At 41.7% G+C, this 18,272-nt stretch overlaps 1 protein-coding gene across 1 annotated transcript; it reads left to right on the top strand.

Annotated features, from left to right (window-relative positions):
- Positions 1-9,958: 9,958 nt before the first annotated feature.
- adra2db (adrenergic, alpha-2D-, receptor b) lies at positions 9,959-13,738 on the top strand. Its single transcript, XM_080416032.1, has 2 exons — positions 9,959-11,180; positions 12,762-13,738. The coding sequence occupies exons 1-2, from the start codon at positions 10,428-10,430 to the stop codon at positions 13,320-13,322; spliced, it is 1,314 nt and encodes a 437-aa protein (XP_080272158.1). The 5' UTR covers positions 9,959-10,427; the 3' UTR covers positions 13,323-13,738.
- The last annotated feature ends 4,534 nt before the right edge of the window (positions 13,739-18,272 follow it).

The following is an 18,272-nucleotide window of genomic DNA, read 5'->3' as shown; positions in this document are numbered from 1 at the left end:
AATAAGGCAGAATCAGACCGCAGGCTGATGCAATAACAACAGGGAAAATGACCAATGTCATGTGAAATGAATGATCTAATGAACACATGGCCCAGCAACGAGTTGCGGACGGATGCCTAGAATATTATCAGTTCACTGTGAATGGCTCAGGCCTTGGTTGTGTACCCAGAGGGTGTCAGGAATGTGACATATACTGCAAAGATGAGACTTTAACCAGACTTGTTAGATGTAAATTACTTTGCTTGACACAGTCAGAAAAGGCGTTCTCTACTACCGCTACCACCTACTCTATATGATAATAACATTGTCCAAGTCTAATCCAGCTACAAATCAGAGCCCATGAAAAGATAATGCACACTGGACAATAACAAAGTCCAGACTGTTTGCTGGCCTTAATGATCTGGGCCCCGTGAATTGTCAAGATATTTCCTTCGTTAACTCACTGTGCTCTTAGTCAGAAGACTGAGGGGGGAAAGTAAGGCCAACCAATAACTGAGTAATTACCTAAATCACACAATGTACGCTGTCTGAATATGGGCCTCTGTTAACAAGACAAAGATTATTTTCTCCCTCTTCAGTATTGACTGAAGGCAGATAGGCCAAGTCATTTACAAAACACTGCTTGCAGAATTTTTATTCTCAGTGGACTTGGATGTGAATGTCAAATGAAGCTTCCCTGCAGCTAAAAGTGTGCATAGCTACCAGGAATAGAGAACCCATTGCTTTAACTGAAAGTGGCAGTTGTAATGGGAAAGGTCATCAGTATTTTTGGACAATATCTTTGCACAACCTCTTTGCATATTTTGTAGGTTTTTGGATTGTACCAAGGTCAGAACTAGTTCACCACATATTACTGACTTCTATTTACACTTAGGTGGTTGCTAAATTATCAATCCTTCTGCTTCATCAATGTATGTTATATGCAAATATTTGGTGACTATTTGCGCGACCATTTATGTTCTGTTTATTTTCTGGCTGCAACATAATACTGTATGTATTGTAGCATATAACATATCTCAGTAATCCAGTGAAGGTGCAATTCAAAATTGTATATCTTAATCTATATGGTAATTCCAATGTCTGTGCATGAAGCTATGTATGGCCCACTTTTTTACTTACTGTCTTACTTATTACTACTATTAGTATATTACTTGTACTATAACTTTACATTTTTACTATATTAGCCTACTTGTATTATATTTTGTACTATATGGTAGGTTGGTATTACTAGCACAGTCTGGTGAAGTCTGCCGCACCAACATTTCACTGTTCAATTATAATTTATGTATTTAGCAGACACTCTTATCCAGATCGACTTTATTTAGGTAAATGTTTTGGGTTCAGGGAATTAGTGATATATTTTACAAACTTTTAGATGATTAAAATTCTGGTAAACATGCCACCAATAAATATAATTGATCTGAATTCACTTGGAACACTGACTAAATGACCTACTGTACAGTACCACACACATTTGGCCTTCAAGGCCTTCATTAACTGGTTGTAGTTTAAATTTCCAGCGTATTTTTTTCACAACTCGGACGGCGTTGATTCGACTAGCAGAGCATCGGCCGGTCAGCGCGGGCACTCGCGCCTGGAGGCGCGAGGGCGCGCCTCCTCGGCCTCAAGCTCTGCTGAGTCGGCGCGCCTCCGTCATGGACAATAACTATTATCACGTGTGCGTGTGAACGCGTGTTCAGCGTTCCTCTAGCGTAGCTTCCTGGTTGCTACGTGGGGAACAACAACAAAAGACAGGTCTGCGTCGCATCAAAGCCCCGCCTCGCCCCGAAGCCCCGTGCCTAAAAACAAGCGCTCCCCTTCCAATTTACCTGGAATGCCAATTTACCTGTGACATATAACAGACCTGCCAGACATGCAGGCAACCACAACAGCAGTACGTGTTGGAAGAGGTGTGAAACTGAATTCCTCTCTTTCTTTCTCTCTCTCTTTTTCTATTTCCCTCGCTCCTGTGTCCTGTCTACCTCTTTTCATGCACACGCAAATAGAAATGACCCTCCCCCCACCCTGCCACACGGACATAATAATGTATTTATGTCCCCATAAGAGATACAATACAAGGACACAAGGTGCTGTAATAAAAGTACAGTCAGCAAATCTTGGACAAATACCCAAACACCCCTCATGGGTACAAGTAACAGCTCCTTCGCCATATTTGGCGGCCGGCTACCAATGATAGAAGAGAATGCACAGACTTTTGCAAGCCATTATAGCTGCTTTTTCGGCATCTCAAGTTGTTGGAAGACTTTTACAGCCAAACCTATGGACGTGCCCTAGGCTGCCAGAGACACAAACAAGTAGATTGCACCTATACTGTAGGTCTGTGATGGTATCAAGGAGCGGCTGGTATTTAATGACTTTAGTCATAAAAGCCGCCTCTAAGCTAGAGTGAAAGGAGCCGGCTACTTCAGAGATAGAAACTGATTATTATTTGTATTGACGACAACATCTGGTTTATTAGCAGAGAGATGTGCAAAGATTTCAGGATTATCAGTACAGAGATGCAACATGATGAAAGGTTTGATACAGGACTGTTAGTACATTCTCAGTGATGGTTGAAAGTCTTTGGATATGTCCTATGTTATGAGATCAACTATTCTGTCTGTAAAGCCCTTTATAGGAATAGCAGCCATTCAGAATGCCTCCCTTGCTCCTGTCTTTCACCCACACGCAAAGTCGCAAACACAAATGACCCCCCCCCCCCGCCACACACAAACAAACACACACACGCACGCACGCACGCACACACACACACACACACACACACACACACACACAGATGTTGTCAACATGTCAGCGATATATCCATGGAGGTTGTGATATGCTGGGTCTCAAGCAGGGATTACACACACACACACACACACACACACACACACACACACACACACACACACACACACACACACACACACACACACACACACACACACACACACACACACACACACACACACACACACACACACACACACACACACACACACACACACACACACACACGCAGTAATCACAAAGGATCAAAGCTTGACAGAAGGCATGGTTATAAATCACTTGGAACCGACATAAGGAACTCACACAGCACCTCTGGGCATTTATTCATGGAACATTATATAACCTACAGTACCTTATATAGCCTAGTTACTGGAGAAAAGTGCCTCATCAGAGCAAGGTGGGAGATCGAGTGGATTTAGGCAAGCTGGTCAGTGTAGGAGAGACTTGAGTCTCTCTTTACACTGACCACTGACCAAGAGTTGTGCATTTGGACAGACATAAAAAACAACATTGTTATCTGAATCAAAGCAGTCTATACCATCACTCACTGCTGCTGGGCTGCAAGCTTAAAGGCTTGATTCATCTGTGTCTCTGCCTAGGTCTCATCCACAACCAATTCACATTTCTCACCTCACCGACGTCACTCTGCCCTTTGGGTGCTAATCAGTCTGGGAAATCTCTCACTCTCTTGACAGTTCCCGAGAACCTTTTTTTTTGGGGACCTACGCTTACGTAATCCCTGCTTGAGACCCAGCATATCACAACCTCCATGGATATATCGCTGACATGACAACATCTGTGTGTGTGCGTGCGGCGTACATGCGTGCGTGCGTGTGAGTGAGAGAGAGACAGACAGACAGATGAGATGGAAACTGAGCTGCACTTTCTAACCATCTGCCAACTGTACAAAGGCATCAGAGACACATACTTATCACAGCTTACAAACACACAAAAAGAATTTGAGAACATGACTAATGACAAATATCTCCCCCCTGCTGGTTGAAGTACACAGCCATGTGCAAACACAGAAGCATGATTGGTGAGCTGCTGTGACAGGAAAAGGACATCTAATGGAATGCAACATGGTGTAACATAGTTTTTAAGTTAATGGTATGTATTTTCTAACAGCAAAAGCAAACCATTTCTGTTTGTAATTTTTTTGGTTTATTTCTATCTATATTTGATTGCAAAATTATAGCTACGTATAGTCCCTGTCAGGCGCAAACCTCCTATCTCCTTTTTTGAACTTTTTTATTTTTTATAAATCAGTGCTATATAGACCCCTTATCAGACTACGTCACACTGGTTGCAAGCGTCATACTGGTTCCAAATGAAACCCATTCTGTCAGGTCTCGCTAGGGCGCGCAGCACTAGCCAACACACAAGAGGGTGTTGGGGTGCGCCGAAACAACAGGTTGAGAATTGATTGCATGAAACGATCACCTGTGCATCCAGTCTCAATGTTGGTAAACAAATAATTGGTCTATTGAACACCCTTTAGGTCTGACTGTGGGTTTTGCAAATATTGAGCCATTGAAAAGTATTAAAAAGCGCTTCTGACTAAACCTCCTAACTCCATTGAATCCCAAGTCGGTCAAACTACCTAACTCCAACTCAGGTTTAGTTTCCGTCAGACTTCTTAGTTCTAATCAATGATGGACATACTGTAACTGTAACAACTATCTCCACATCACAGGTCAAAAACCTCCTAACTCCACTTGAGCTGGATTTGGGTACAGTGATGATAATATAATAACACTTGCAAGTATCTGACAATGTATAAAGTCACCAACTTTGACATGTATTAAAAACATAGTTTTTTTCATTCCCTGAAACGTTAATATTATAATAATATTTTATATTATAGTAATATTTTTTGACATAGTTGGTTTCTGCCCGACAGCAGAGAAACAGTATGTTTACACATTTCTTTATTTGAGTAGGCCTATATCTTTACATATATTTCCTATTTTTTGTTTGTTTTTATTTCACACTTTCTTTGGCAATTTAAACATGCTTTCCTGCTAATAAAGCCCCTTTTAATTGAATTGAGAGAGAGAGAGAGAGAGAGAGAGAGAGAGAGAGAGAGAGAGAGAGAGAGAGAGAGAGAGAGAGAGAGAGAGAGAGAGAGAGAGAGAGAGAGAGAGAACAAAATCACACTTTCAGTGTTCAGTAAGAGTGTTACTGCTTAGATACTGCCTAATGTCTGTGGGTAGCAATTATCATCACATCAGCCAGCTGGTTCAGCAGGGTTCATTTCACTGTTCACCTCTAATGAAAGATATGAGTCCATGAGACTATATACAGCTTTTTCTTGGGTTATATAGCTTCATTGTGTTGCCATCGTTTGTTATTCTGATCACATAATTATGTTCCCTGTGTCAATGGGTGGTTCTCCCACATCTGGTTAGGGCAGTCACAATTTCTAAATTTAAGTTGACGATTAATTGTCATACAAATAATTGCTATTAACAATAGAATTGTTCATTTTTGGCATTGAACATTAGAACATTATGAATACAAATTTAATTTATGTTTGCCTTTTAGGCTTCATAATCAAAAGTTGTACCTGGAAGATATGACAAATCCTATATTACAATTGGCTTAAGGGAGGGCCAGCGGGCGGACCTCTGACGTCACGCTCATGTCACCATGATAACCATGTTATAAGGAGTTTAAATGCAGCTACGCCCAAATATGGAGTGTGTTGTCTAACCTCAATGTGTCGTCATGGCATCAGACACAAACAAATCAGTCAGCTCCATATATGGGCACAAAAGGGCAATTTGGACATATACTGATGACATCAGGGATCTCCATATATGGGCATATCATTCGGATCCGTGGTGCAACGTAGGTGTCGCATAGCATAGTGGCGCGGCCCGATCCTCTAGTATCTTAAATATGCAAAGAAATTACTGACATATTTAATCCTATATTAAAATTGGCTAATGGGAGGGCCGGCAGGTGGACCTCTGACGTCATTCTGACTTAGCCATAATCAAACCACAGCCACATCACTATGACAACATAAACAAACCATGGCCATGTCAGTGATCTCCATATATGGACATAAAAGGGACAAGGACTGACCGTTACAGAGATCCGGTTGTCCAGAGCCATAGATCGGACCGATATGCCCGTACAGTATATGGTCATGTGCATATATGGGACCGATCGACTTCAAACTTGAACCTCTAGTGACTTTATACTTAAAAAAATAATAATCCTATATTAAAATTGGCTAATGGGAAGGTGGGTGGGTGCCGGGCGGACGGACCTCGGTCACGTCACTCTGACTCAGACATAACCATAAACAAACCCGATATGCCCATATATAGGCAGGACCACGGCCATGTCACTATTACTCAGACATACCATAAACAAACCCGATATGCAAAATAATATCGATTATCTCAAATAATTGCGATTAGGCGATTGTGTAATAAGATAACATAACATCTTGGTATCATTTTGTCAGATTGACAGACTCTATTTGTATTTATTTTCCAATACATTCTTAGGTTGCTCTCTAATGGAGGGTGAGATGTTATTATATGTAGGTGAAAATGAAAGTAAGTGGGGAAAAGCTTAATGTTTGGCTACATTTGTATTATTTTTAGGTCTGTATGGGTGGGGTTGTGGAAAAGCCTTTAGCTAGAGGAAGGTAGATCGCAAAACACAAGGATGTAACGCCCAGCCGCCACTGAGGTGTGTGCTTACTGCATCACAACAGGAAGCTGGTTCCAAATCTCCAGGATACTGGGCATTGTTGTAGTGCTTAGAATAGGTGCTTAGAATGTGGGTAGCCACAAGAACAAAAACTGTGACAATGACACTTTGAAAAATCTTCCTGGTTTGTTATGTAACTATAAACACCAAATTTAGAGGAGAGATTATTATCTTATAGTTGTTGATCCACCTTAATTCAACTTTAAGCCGTTTTTCTTTTCACAGCCCTTAACAAAAATGCTTTTGTCTTTTTTCAAGGGAGAACAAATTTTCCATGTTTTGATTGTGTACAGACCTGATACTGTGTGATTTCATTTTTGATGAGCTTAGAAATACTGAAGGTGTATGGTGCTAATGTGTGTGTGTATGAGTGATCACACTATTCTGTTGGCTGTAAAGTGTAAACCGCTTTATGCAAACAGTCTTACTCTTACCTGCCATTGTTTTGAACCAAGCTTTTAACCACTTGAACTCTAGCATCGCTATTCTGGGGGGAACATTCGCCTGAAATAGAGGATCTATCAAGCTCACAACTTGTAGATCTGCTATTTTTGACAAAGATATTTGGTGCAGAGGGAAAAAAGAGTGGACCAAGTACATAGCTGACTCCGGTCAACTAAGTATTAGTTTAGTAAGTATAGCCTCTAAACTCTATTAGGTCTGTAAATGGTTAACAAATCTAATAGAGTTTGCTGTGTCCTATTAGTAAATAGGATGCCGGTCCTGGTGAAGGCATGGACACTAAGGTCAGTCTGGCTTACATCCTGAGTTCTTCAATATTTGTAGTGCATCTAGAGCCTCGCCTCGGGGAAAGTCCGTAGGCCATAGATTAATTGGACAGTCGTCCTTTATGTTAGCCGTTCTCAATTACTTTGAGCTCACAGTGGAGAGCCAGATGAGAGAGAATAGGCTAGAAAGAACGCCTCCTCCTCCACCTAACCCTCCTCTTCCGCCCTCCCCTTCTCTGTATCATCCAGCTGACTCCCCCACTGAGACGTTTGCACGGAGACCCACTCCACAGAGCAGCCATAATCAACCCTTTTCATTTCAAGGACCCCCAGTTTTGATATGGTTGATATAGTTTTTAATTTACAGGTCCATTTGGTTTCATTTGTACACTCTCTGAGTTACAGACCCGTAAGGGTCCATTTGGTTTCTAACCATCAATCATTCAGCATGGGGACCCCCTAGAACCCCCATAAGGAAGGATCCCTGGGGGTGAGTGAGGCAGGCTCACGCACATACACAGATGTTTACAGTCACCAAAGAGCCCCAACCTTGTTTAAGGTGCTGTTTACTTTGGAAACTGAGCCTTCTGGGGTTTCCTTGAAATCCAGAACGATTTCTTTTCACATTCACATCTAGCAAGCAGAACTGCATTCTATCCCATAATCAGCTCAGCAGGAATTTCACAATGACCCCAAAGTGGCCAACATATTTTGTGTGTGTGTGTGTGTGTGTGTGTGTGTGTGTGTGTGTGTGTGTGTGTGTGTGTGTGTGTGTGTGTGTGTGTGTGTGTGTGTGTGTGTGTGTGTGTGTGCGCACTCGCTCGCTCACTAAAGCCCTGGCTGTGTGACTGCCGAACACTGCACTGTGTTATGTAACTAAACCTCTATCGTCTGTGAGCTTCTCAGCAACAGGTATTATTGTCAGGAAATTCTAGGAATATGTTTCTATGAATAAATACACACTGAAAACATACCATAAGGTCTACATATTGTTGTAGCCTACAGGATCTCCACTCTGGTCAGAAAGAATCCATTGAGGACTCTAACAGGAGCACTCATCTTATGTCACTTCGACTACGCATGCACCTCATGGTACCATAACACCACAAAGGCCTTAAAAACAAGGCTCCAGTCCAGACATCCCAAAACAAACTGGTCAGGCTACTGCTTGGCCTCACACCTACAACTCATTTAACCCCTGCCCACTTTGCAAGTGTGGGATGGCTCAGTGTAGAGGACAGAGTACAGCAACTTGCAATGGGCCTGGTTTACAACAAGATACACTATACCACAAACACACCCATGTACCTGTCAAACTACTTCAAAAACATCAATGACGTCAACAATCACAGCACCAGAGGGAGATCCACAAATCACGTTCAACACAGATTTGGCTCAAACAAGGGGTTAGGTTCTACTGCTATGCCACACAAATGTGGAATGCCCTACCAACAGTCATAAAAATGTTGAATCCTTACCCTCGTTCAAAACTGCTCTAAAAGAGAACTTACAGGTGGCTGCAATTCAGAACTGTACCCTGTAAAAAGTCAAAGCCTACCCCCCCCCCCCCCCCCCCCTTTTCGATTTCTACTTGCTTATGATGTTTTTGCATATATTGTATATTTGTCTGTCATTAAATGTTTCGATGAACTGAGTACAAAGGACAAGGAAACAAGCCATAGTGCTTTCTTGGGTTTAAACTCCTCTTAACAGACCTTGTATTGAACTGTACGTCCCTGTGATTGTCTTTGCAATCTGTTAATAAAGTATTCAATCAATCAATCGATCAAAACATCAGCAAAATATGTGAAATTGTGGATAATGCACTGCTACAGTTTAAAGACAGAATACAATTGGAGAGAAGTTTGCCACTGTTTTATTAAAGGCTCCTTTGACTGATTGATCACCATTGATCCTGATGTGATACCGTAAGTGCAATGGCAGTGATCCATTTATACACTCTCACAGTTAAATTAAAACTCAGCCTGCCTAAATAAATAGGCCTACACAAAAACAATACAAACATTTGTTCTTAAATCAATCAATCAATTAATAAATCCATCAATCCATCAATCAATCATCATCAGTCGGTTGAATGAAATATAGTTAGCAATGTTATCTTTGCACTTTACTTTACACTGCAGTCATATAACAGGCCTACTAGTTCCTATAAACAGAATTCCATTCACTTTATCTTGAGCTATATGCTTGAATATTAGGGGACCAGGATATAGTGAACAGGAAAGCAACAGGGAGGCTGAGTAAAGATAATCCACTGAACAGACAGCAAAATAAGTCTGTTACAGCTGATGTCTTTCTGTCCCCCCTCTCTCCCCCACTCACTCCGCTCTCTCTCTCTTTCACACACACACACACACACACACACACACACACACACACACACACACACACACACACACACACACACACACACACACACACACACACACACACACACACACACTGGGCTCTCTCTCAAAAGCACAAACAATTACTCTCTCCCTCCGCCCCCCCCCCCCCTGAGCCCCCTCCTCTCTCTCTCTCTCTCTCTCTCTCTCTCTCTCTCTCTCTCTCTCTCTCTCTCTCTCTCTCTCTCTCTCTCTCTACGTTTAGATCATGGGTTGGTCCTCAGAATGATGTCACTCACTTCGCTCCTACATGCGCATACATTCCTCCAGCAGTGTAGTTGCGTGCGTTTCCAAAGCGCTTTATACGCTTTACAACCCAAGAAGAAAAACGGCAATAATACGCACGGCGGAGGAGGAGGACTAACACTGGGACTGTAAGGGACCATCTTGATGCCCCTCACCATCCTCTGTAAGGGACCATCTTGATGCCCCTCACCATCCTCTCCGGAGACTGAAGCTCTGATCAACACTTGGCTCATAAACTCTGTGATGTCCAAACTTATTGCTGGATATGTTCGGACCTCGGCGCGCGTCGGCCCCGTTAACAAGGAGCATTTGGAGACCCGTTCTCATGAAGGGCAAAGTCACGGAGGTATGTTCCACTATGCGCACAGCAGTCTGTATATGTTCACTGACCACACGCCTTGGCGCACGACTTCTTCTGTCCGAGGGCTGATGATGGTGATGCGACGGGACTTCCCCAGCAGCCCCACTGTTCGGGGAGGACGTGGGCGCAACAGCAACATGATGTGAAATGTGAGGACATTGTATGTGTTCAGAAATGGATCCAACGCAGTTCAACCCGTCGATGGACAACGTCTCCAACGACGAGAACGCCACGAGCGCGGCGCCGATCGACGCGCCGCACGGCGAGGCGGCCACGGCGCTCATAGTCCTGGTGGTCACGGTCATCATCTCGGTGACCATCGTGGGCAACGTGCTGGTCATCGTGGCCGTGCTGACCAGCCGCGCTCTCCGCGCGCCTCAGAACCTGTTCCTGGTGTCGCTGGCGTCCGCCGACATCCTCGTCGCCACGCTGGTCATCCCGTTCTCCCTGGTCAACGAGGTGATGGGCTACTGGTACTTCGGCAGCACCTGGTGCGCCTTCTACCTCGCGCTGGACGTGCTGTTCTGCACCTCGTCCATCGTGCACCTGTGCGCCATCAGCCTGGACCGCTACTGGTCCGTCACCAAGGCGGTCAGCTACAACCTGAAGCGGACCCCGCGGCGCATCAAGTCCATGATCTGCGTGGTGTGGATGATCTCCCTGGTGATCTCCTTCCCGCCGCTCCTCATGATCAAGCACGACGAGAGAGAGTGCCTGCTGAACGACGAGACCTGGTACATCCTATCCTCCTGCCTGGTCTCCTTCTTCGCGCCGGGTCTCATCATGATCCTGGTCTACTGCAAGATCTACAAGGTGGCCAAGCAGCGCTCCTCCACCGTGTTCGTGGCCAAGAACGGCCTGGAGAGGCAGCCGTCCCAGTCGGAGACGTGCTTCGTGAGGAAGGACCGCTTCGAGGTATTATAGCTCCACAAATCACGTTCACAAAACAGGGGGTTAAATTAGTTCAACTGCTATTATGCCACAACACTGTGGAATGTCCTACCAACAGTCATAAAACAGTGTGAATCCTTACTCTCCTTCAAAAGCGCTCTAAAAGAGCACAGTGGCTGCAATTTGGAGCTGGCCCCTATAAGAGCACAGTGGCTGCAATTTGGAGCTGGCCCCTATAAAAAGTCAACGCCTATCACCAGAAATGCCCCCTGAACTGTTTAATGTACATATTTTATTTCTTATTTTTGTAGTAGGCCTAGTTTATATGATGTTTTTGCATAGTATTGTATATTATTGTTACCACTTAAACCCCATATGGTTGAGCGGAGTCCCTCAGGGCTCTATGCTAGTGTCATTTCTGTTTTCTGTTATTAATGTAACTGGTTTTGTCCACTGATCATGTGGTGCTTAAGAGTCTTATAAATTCCTCTATTGACCTCACTGCTGTGCCTACGAAAAGCCAGTCTCCTCCTCAGCTGTCATTCCATCTGTCTCAATAAACAGTCAGCAGAGAGGAGTGATGACATGCAGCAGAGGTCCTTTAGTCTCATTCACAGCCAGGATGGGGCAGTCAGTTCTATGATCAGTGCATTAACTAGTAGACACACTTTAGCTTTATTTCAGATTCAGAAAAGTTTATTTTCTCTTAAATGTACACTCATTGTTAAAATCTTAGGTTGGGTAGATCCATAACATAAAACATACAGTACATCAACAGTGAAATAGACATTAAGAGAAGATTAATAAAAAAAGACGATTAAAAACCAAGTCGAGTTTTTTTTAGGAGAGAATAGAGACATTAGAAGGCAGAAATCAAAGGCAGACATGTTTGTTTCATTGTCATGTCAGTACGGTATTAACTTGCAGAGAAACTTCTTTGAGAGTCAAGTTATTTTTTGTCAAAGTCAAGTCATCAATCAATTTTCTATAACCATAGCAACATTAAAGCACAACGCGTCGCAGGGCGACGCTTTGTGAGCTTGTCGATGTGCTATTTTCTGCCAAAGCTTTCCCCACAATACGGATGCTGAGGTTTAAGTGGTTAAATGTTTCTATGAAGTGAATACACAGGACCCCAATGTAAACAATTAAGCCATAGTGCTATCTTGGGTTTAAAGGTAGGGTAAGTGATATTTTTTTTGTTTTGTTAAAAAGGTTAAAGTACTATATTCTGATAGTAATCATTGCTGTATACAGAGCGTTTGTTCGGTCACAGGGGTCTCTCCAGCTCTTTAGTAAACAGAATAAAGTGCATTTTCAGGTATATAGGTGACAAAACTTAAGCCAATCAGGAGAGAGCACTGAAAATGCATTTTCTGTTTAATAAAGAGCTGGAGAGACATGGGAGACTCCTGTTACTGAACAAACACTCTATAGCAATGAGTACTATCAGAATATAGAGCTATTTAACACTTGTTTTAACCAAAGTAAATCACTTTCCCTACCTTTAACTTAAATCCTTTTAGCAGACCTTGTATATAACTGTACTTTCTGTACTTTTTTGCAAACTGTTAATCAAGTATTCAATCAATCAATCAATGAAAGGTGGAGAGTCCCAGCAGCCAGAGCTCCGGCAGCATCAACCAGCAGAGACAGGAGGAGCTGGACGACATCGACCTGGAGGAGAGCTGCTGTCCGCCGGACATCAAGCCCAGGAACCACCGCTTCAGCAAGCGGAGGAAGGTGGAGGGTTCGGATTGCTGCCCGCCGCGGCCACAGAGCTGTCGCCTGTCCTGGGCTTCGGCCCGCGCCTCGCACCTCTTCGCGGACCACCAGCAGCAGCAGCAGAACCTCAACCCGGCAGGTCGCCAGCAGATGACGGCGGCCAACAAGAGCAAAATTGCCCAGATGAGGGAGAAACGCTTCACGTTTGTGCTGGCGGTGGTCATGGGGGTGTTCGTGGTCTGCTGGTTCCCGTTCTTCTTCACCTACAGCCTGCACGCGGTCTGCAGAGAACGTTGCTACATCCCCAGCGCTCTGTTCAATGCCTTCTTCTGGATCGGATACTGCAACAGCTCCGTGAACCCCATCATATACACCATCTTCAACAGGGATTTCAGGAAAGCTTTCAAGAAGATCATATGCAGGACGCGTAAACGCACATGATAAACGCGTAAGGACGCATCAAATGGGCTTGTAGCAGCACAGCAGGGGTTCTCAAAGTGGATTCCAGTGACTCTCTGGGTTTCCTTTAGGGGGTTCTAAATAGACCCTTACAAGTCTGTAACTCTGACAGTGTACAAATGGAACTAAATGGATCCGTCAGGGTCCATTTGGTTCCATTTGTATACTGTCAGAGTTAAGTGGAGACCTTGACATTTAAAGGTTTGAGAACCATTGGCTTATAGGACAATTCTCCATGTCTCTCTTCTTCAAGATGGAAAGGAATTATGATTCTATACATGCCTTTAAGGCTGTAGACATAGGGCTATAGCCTACGTGATCCAAAAAATGAACTTATATTCAATGTAATTAGTATGGTATAAAAAGAATGCTCTAATGTTGTGCACAGATGTTTAAATGTTTTGTGAACTGTAAAAAAGAAAAAAAGAAAAAAAAGGAGGGGGGAAAGAAACAGTATTAAAAAGGCAAATGTGTTTTGACGTCTTTTAAATGTGTAACAGAAACTATGAAGCTGGTGAGCTGGTTTCGTATTGATTGTAGACTATAAGAAACTAATGAGTCCTGCAAACCTATAGAACAACTCATCCCTGAATACATCTATATTGTAGTGGAAGAAGTACTCAGATATTTTACTTAAGTAAAAGTAGCAAGATCACAATATAAAAATACTCTGTTACAAGTAAAAGGCCTGTGTACAAAATGTTACTTGAGTAAAAGTACAAAATTATTGGCATCAAAATATAATTAAAAGTACCAAAAGTAAAAGTACTAAAATGATTGAAAACTAGAAAATGTGCTCCTCGGAGCACAAGTCTCCGCCAGCGGACCCGTGCTATTTTAATCAAATGAAATCACCTACCCTATCTTTAACCATAGTTCTCTAGGAATGTTCTAATTTCATAATATCATCATCATAATGCAAAAGGCGGTGGTTAAATTGGCTCTTGAAAATTGTGTCCACCATTTTCTATTAATTTCATTCTTTCTTTATGATTCTTAGCTCTGTTTAATTGAAGCAATGCTCTGTTTACATTGAAGCAATCTATCATATGGGAGTCGTCATAATTGACTGGTTTGTTCAAATACTTGTCTGTCTTCTTCATCTTCATTGTCTTGAACAGTTTCAGCAGTTGATTGGTGTGTTTGATCAGCTTTGGCCTTCTGCGCCTTTGTTTGACCAATGTTAGGTGTTCTCAGAGGGACACACACACGCACGGACGGGTGATTTGGACTAGAAGATACTGTTCCAATCAAGACTGATTGATCCTGTCTTACCTCGCTTCAAAAACGTAAACGGTTTTTTGAAGTGACACACCTATTTATAGAATTGTATTTCGTCATGCATTCCTCTAGCCAATCAAAGGCATTGGTGTCAACATATTAATACGTATTAAGATTTCGGTCTTGTTGTGGGATCAATTCAACTCTAGTCCTCTTCTGTGTTACTGTTGTAGATGAGTATGCTTTCTTAGCTTTGGCCTTCTGCGCCTTTGCTTGACCAATGTCAGGTGTTCTCAAAGGGACACACACACGCACGGACGGGTGATTTGGACTAGAAGATACTGTTCCAATCAAGACTGATTGATCCTGTCTTACCTCGCTTCAAAAACGTAAACGGCTTTTTGAAGTGACACACCTTTTTATTATAGGATTGTATTTCGTCATGCGTCCCTCTAGCCAATCAGAGACATTGATGTCAACATATTGACACGTATTAAGAGTTCGGCTTTGTTGTGGGATCATTTCAACTCTAGTCCTCTTCTACGTTACAATTGTAGATGAGTATGCTTTCTTAGCTTTGGCCTTCTGCGCCTTTGCTTGACCAATGTTAGGTGTTCTCAGAGGGAAACACACACGCACAGACGGGTGACTTGGACTTACTGAAGGTACTATTCCAATCAAGTCTGATTGATCCTGTTTTACCTCACTTCAAAAAGTAGGGGCTTTCTGAAGTGACACACCTATTTATAGAATTTTATTTCGTCACGCGTCCCTCTAGCCAATCAGAGGCATTGGTGTCAACAAATTGACACGTGTCACGTGGAGCTTGCCCAATGTTAGCTTGGCTAACAATGTTTGCTCACACAAAGCGAAAACATATTCTCCACCTTCGGCGGAGACAATAACCGATCTATACCGTATATGGCCTATACCGTATATGGCTCTGTCCATAGTGCTGAAATGACTGTTTGCACATGCTTTTATATCGACTATTACTATTATTACTATTATTACTATTATTACTATTATTACTATTAATATCATTATTATTATTATTATTATTATTATTATTATTATTATTTATTTATTTATTTATTTATTTATTTATTTATTTATTTATTTATTTATTTATTTATTTATTTATTTATTTATTTATTTATTTTAATTAATTAATTAATTAACACAAAATATTGACTTTTTTAATTTGGAATGTATATGGCTTAAGCGGTTAATAGCCTACCTTGCAGCAGTGTCATTCCTTTGGCAAATTATGCAAGACCGTTTAACCAATAGTAAGCCTTTGACTATTCCCAATCTGGGAACCCATTGGGTAAAAAAAAGGGGAGGGTTTGTTGTTGTTTTTTCCTTTGTTTTTGCGTCTGGGGGCACCTCCTTTTTTGTGGAGAAATAGGTACTCGGTTTGGCTCCTCCCCTTTCTTGTCCACTATTATTATATAATAATAATATAATAATAATTATATATTAACAACAACAACAACATGTTTAGGGCAGTGGTGCTGAGATTAGGCTATTCTTAAAGGATCCCTGGCTATTAAGCCTTATATGACTTAATACATTATAATCGCCCTCTGTAACTAAATTAAAAATTAAAAACACATTAAATATCTAATTTATTTTAGAAATAGAACATATTTTACTCAAGGGGGACAATGCCCACAAGTTGATGATGTCATTTGTCCATGTGTGGTCCAGCCCTGTGGAATGTATGGAATGCATGTGCTAATAAAACAATATTTCAAATATTGTTTTGATGCTCATATTAACCTTAGGAAGTATTAAGTTGTTTTGGGCGGTGAAACCGCCCCTATAAGTGAGGTTTGGATATTTGTACAACAAACCCTGCGCTGTGATTGGCCAAAAATGTACAAAAATGTACAAAAATGTACAAAAATGTACAAAAATGTACAAAAATGTACAAAAATGTACCCCGCCTAACCCTGCACCGTGATTGGCCAATCACAGTCTATTCAGGACTGTGATTGGCCAGTGTCACATGACACATGTGCATAGTCCTATATAAGAAACCATAACTTTAAAAAAAACATAAATTTGTTTTTTTTAAAGTTATGGTTTCTTCCAAAGAGTGTTTCAATAAATGTATTTATTTTTTGTACATGATTGGTTGACTCCATTCAGTATTGTGATTAGCTAGCAAGACACCGCCCACTTCACACAGGGTGTGATTTTTTATTTACACATGCATTCCATAAATTCCATAGGGCTGGACCACACATGGACAAATGACATATCTAATGTGTTTTTAATTTTAGATTTTTGTTATAGAGGGCAATTATAATGTATTAAGGCAGGTATATTAGCCAGGGATCCTTTTAATGAGGAGTGAGGATTGATTATTAGTGGTTCTCAAACCTTCTTGACTTCTTTTCCGACTTTTCCTGATTTCTGAATCGAAGTACCCCCTTTACCAGAGTACAACATTTTGCTTATAAAACTGCAAAAGAAAACCATAGCTAGCATAAGACGCTATGAATGAATGATAACCCACCTTTTGAAGAATATAAGAATGGAGTGAAAGAGTTGCAAGTAGTGCAGCAGATTTATGTAAAACTTTGGTCATAGTCAGTGAGTTCAGTTTTGATGTCAGGATGATCAAATAATGTGCAAATAAGAATTGCTTTCTATTCAGTTGTGCCAGTCAAGTTTTGGATTTAATTAGGATTAACACTTTACAGATCAGCAAGTTCACAAATATGTTATCATGTATCATGTTTTATCATAACTAACAGTAAAATTAAGTCTTCCAATTTCCACTATCTCACTTACGCCCTGCCTCCGCATACCCCTAGGGGTACACATACCCCCATTTGAGAAACACTGCATTACATAATACACACACATTGGGTTTGGATACATTTAATCCAGCGTAGGCGGCATTATTAACACTTAGTATTAAACAAATTGTATTCTCCCAAAATAGAGTTGCGAATAGGCCTAATGTATGTTAGTTAGTCTGACAGGAGCATTATCAACACCCAAATAGAAAGCTGCTTAATTCCTTAATATAGATAAAGTCACTCACACTGTTACTGCGCTTAGAGAGACTTTAGAGTGACACCCCTTCTCTTGGATTGCTGGGCTTCATAAGGGCTTAATATTCATTATCCAAGCCTCAAGCCTTTGTTTTGTAAATCAGTATATTAGCCTACTGTGGAAAAAGTCATGAGCATGATACCTGCAGCTCTCTATCTTCTCTGAAAAGCATTCTATATCATGAAAATGCGATCCAAAACATAATATATTGCAGGAATAAACCATCAAGTGAGATCCAAAAAAACCCCATATATTCTTTCCCCCAGCTGTGGAGATGACATATTATGGTCGAAAATGCTATGGTTAGGAGGGTTATGAAATGGGAGGCTAATGTCTGTACACAAATAGTAGCTTTATGTCCTACGCAATATTGTGGTTGCCATATATGTATAGGGCATAAAGTATATGTGAGACATGGAATATGTGGAGACTTACAACTTGTTTTCTCTTATCCATGAGAAAGGCACAATGTGGTAACTGAAAGTTGACCCTCCATTGTACTCATGAAGTGTGTGTCTGGGGGGAGGGGGGGGGGACTATAAATATCCAATAGGAGGGTCTTCAAATGAACCCCCAACCATTGTGCTCATTGGCTCTTTTCCAATGATAATCCTCTGGTGATATGGAGGATCCCAAGTA

The sequence above is a fragment of the Gymnoscopelus braueri genome (genome assembly GCF_963280865.1).
Source record: "Gymnoscopelus braueri genome assembly, chromosome: 20".
Taxonomy (NCBI): domain Eukaryota; kingdom Metazoa; phylum Chordata; class Actinopteri; order Myctophiformes; family Myctophidae; genus Gymnoscopelus; species Gymnoscopelus braueri.
The sequence above is the reverse complement of the archived record's forward strand: the minus strand, read 5'-3'. Positions and strand labels throughout refer to the sequence as shown.

Bases quoted from the DNA above. Each gene is read 5' to 3' on its own strand.
- adra2db (XM_080416032.1), top strand. From the start codon at position 10,428: ATGTGTTCAGAAATGGATCCAACGCAGTTCAACCCGTCGATGGACAAC. The intron at 11,181-12,761 runs GTATTATAGCTC...AATCAATGAAAG, and splicing joins TGAGGAAGGACCGCTTCGAG to GTGGAGAGTCCCAGCAGCCA.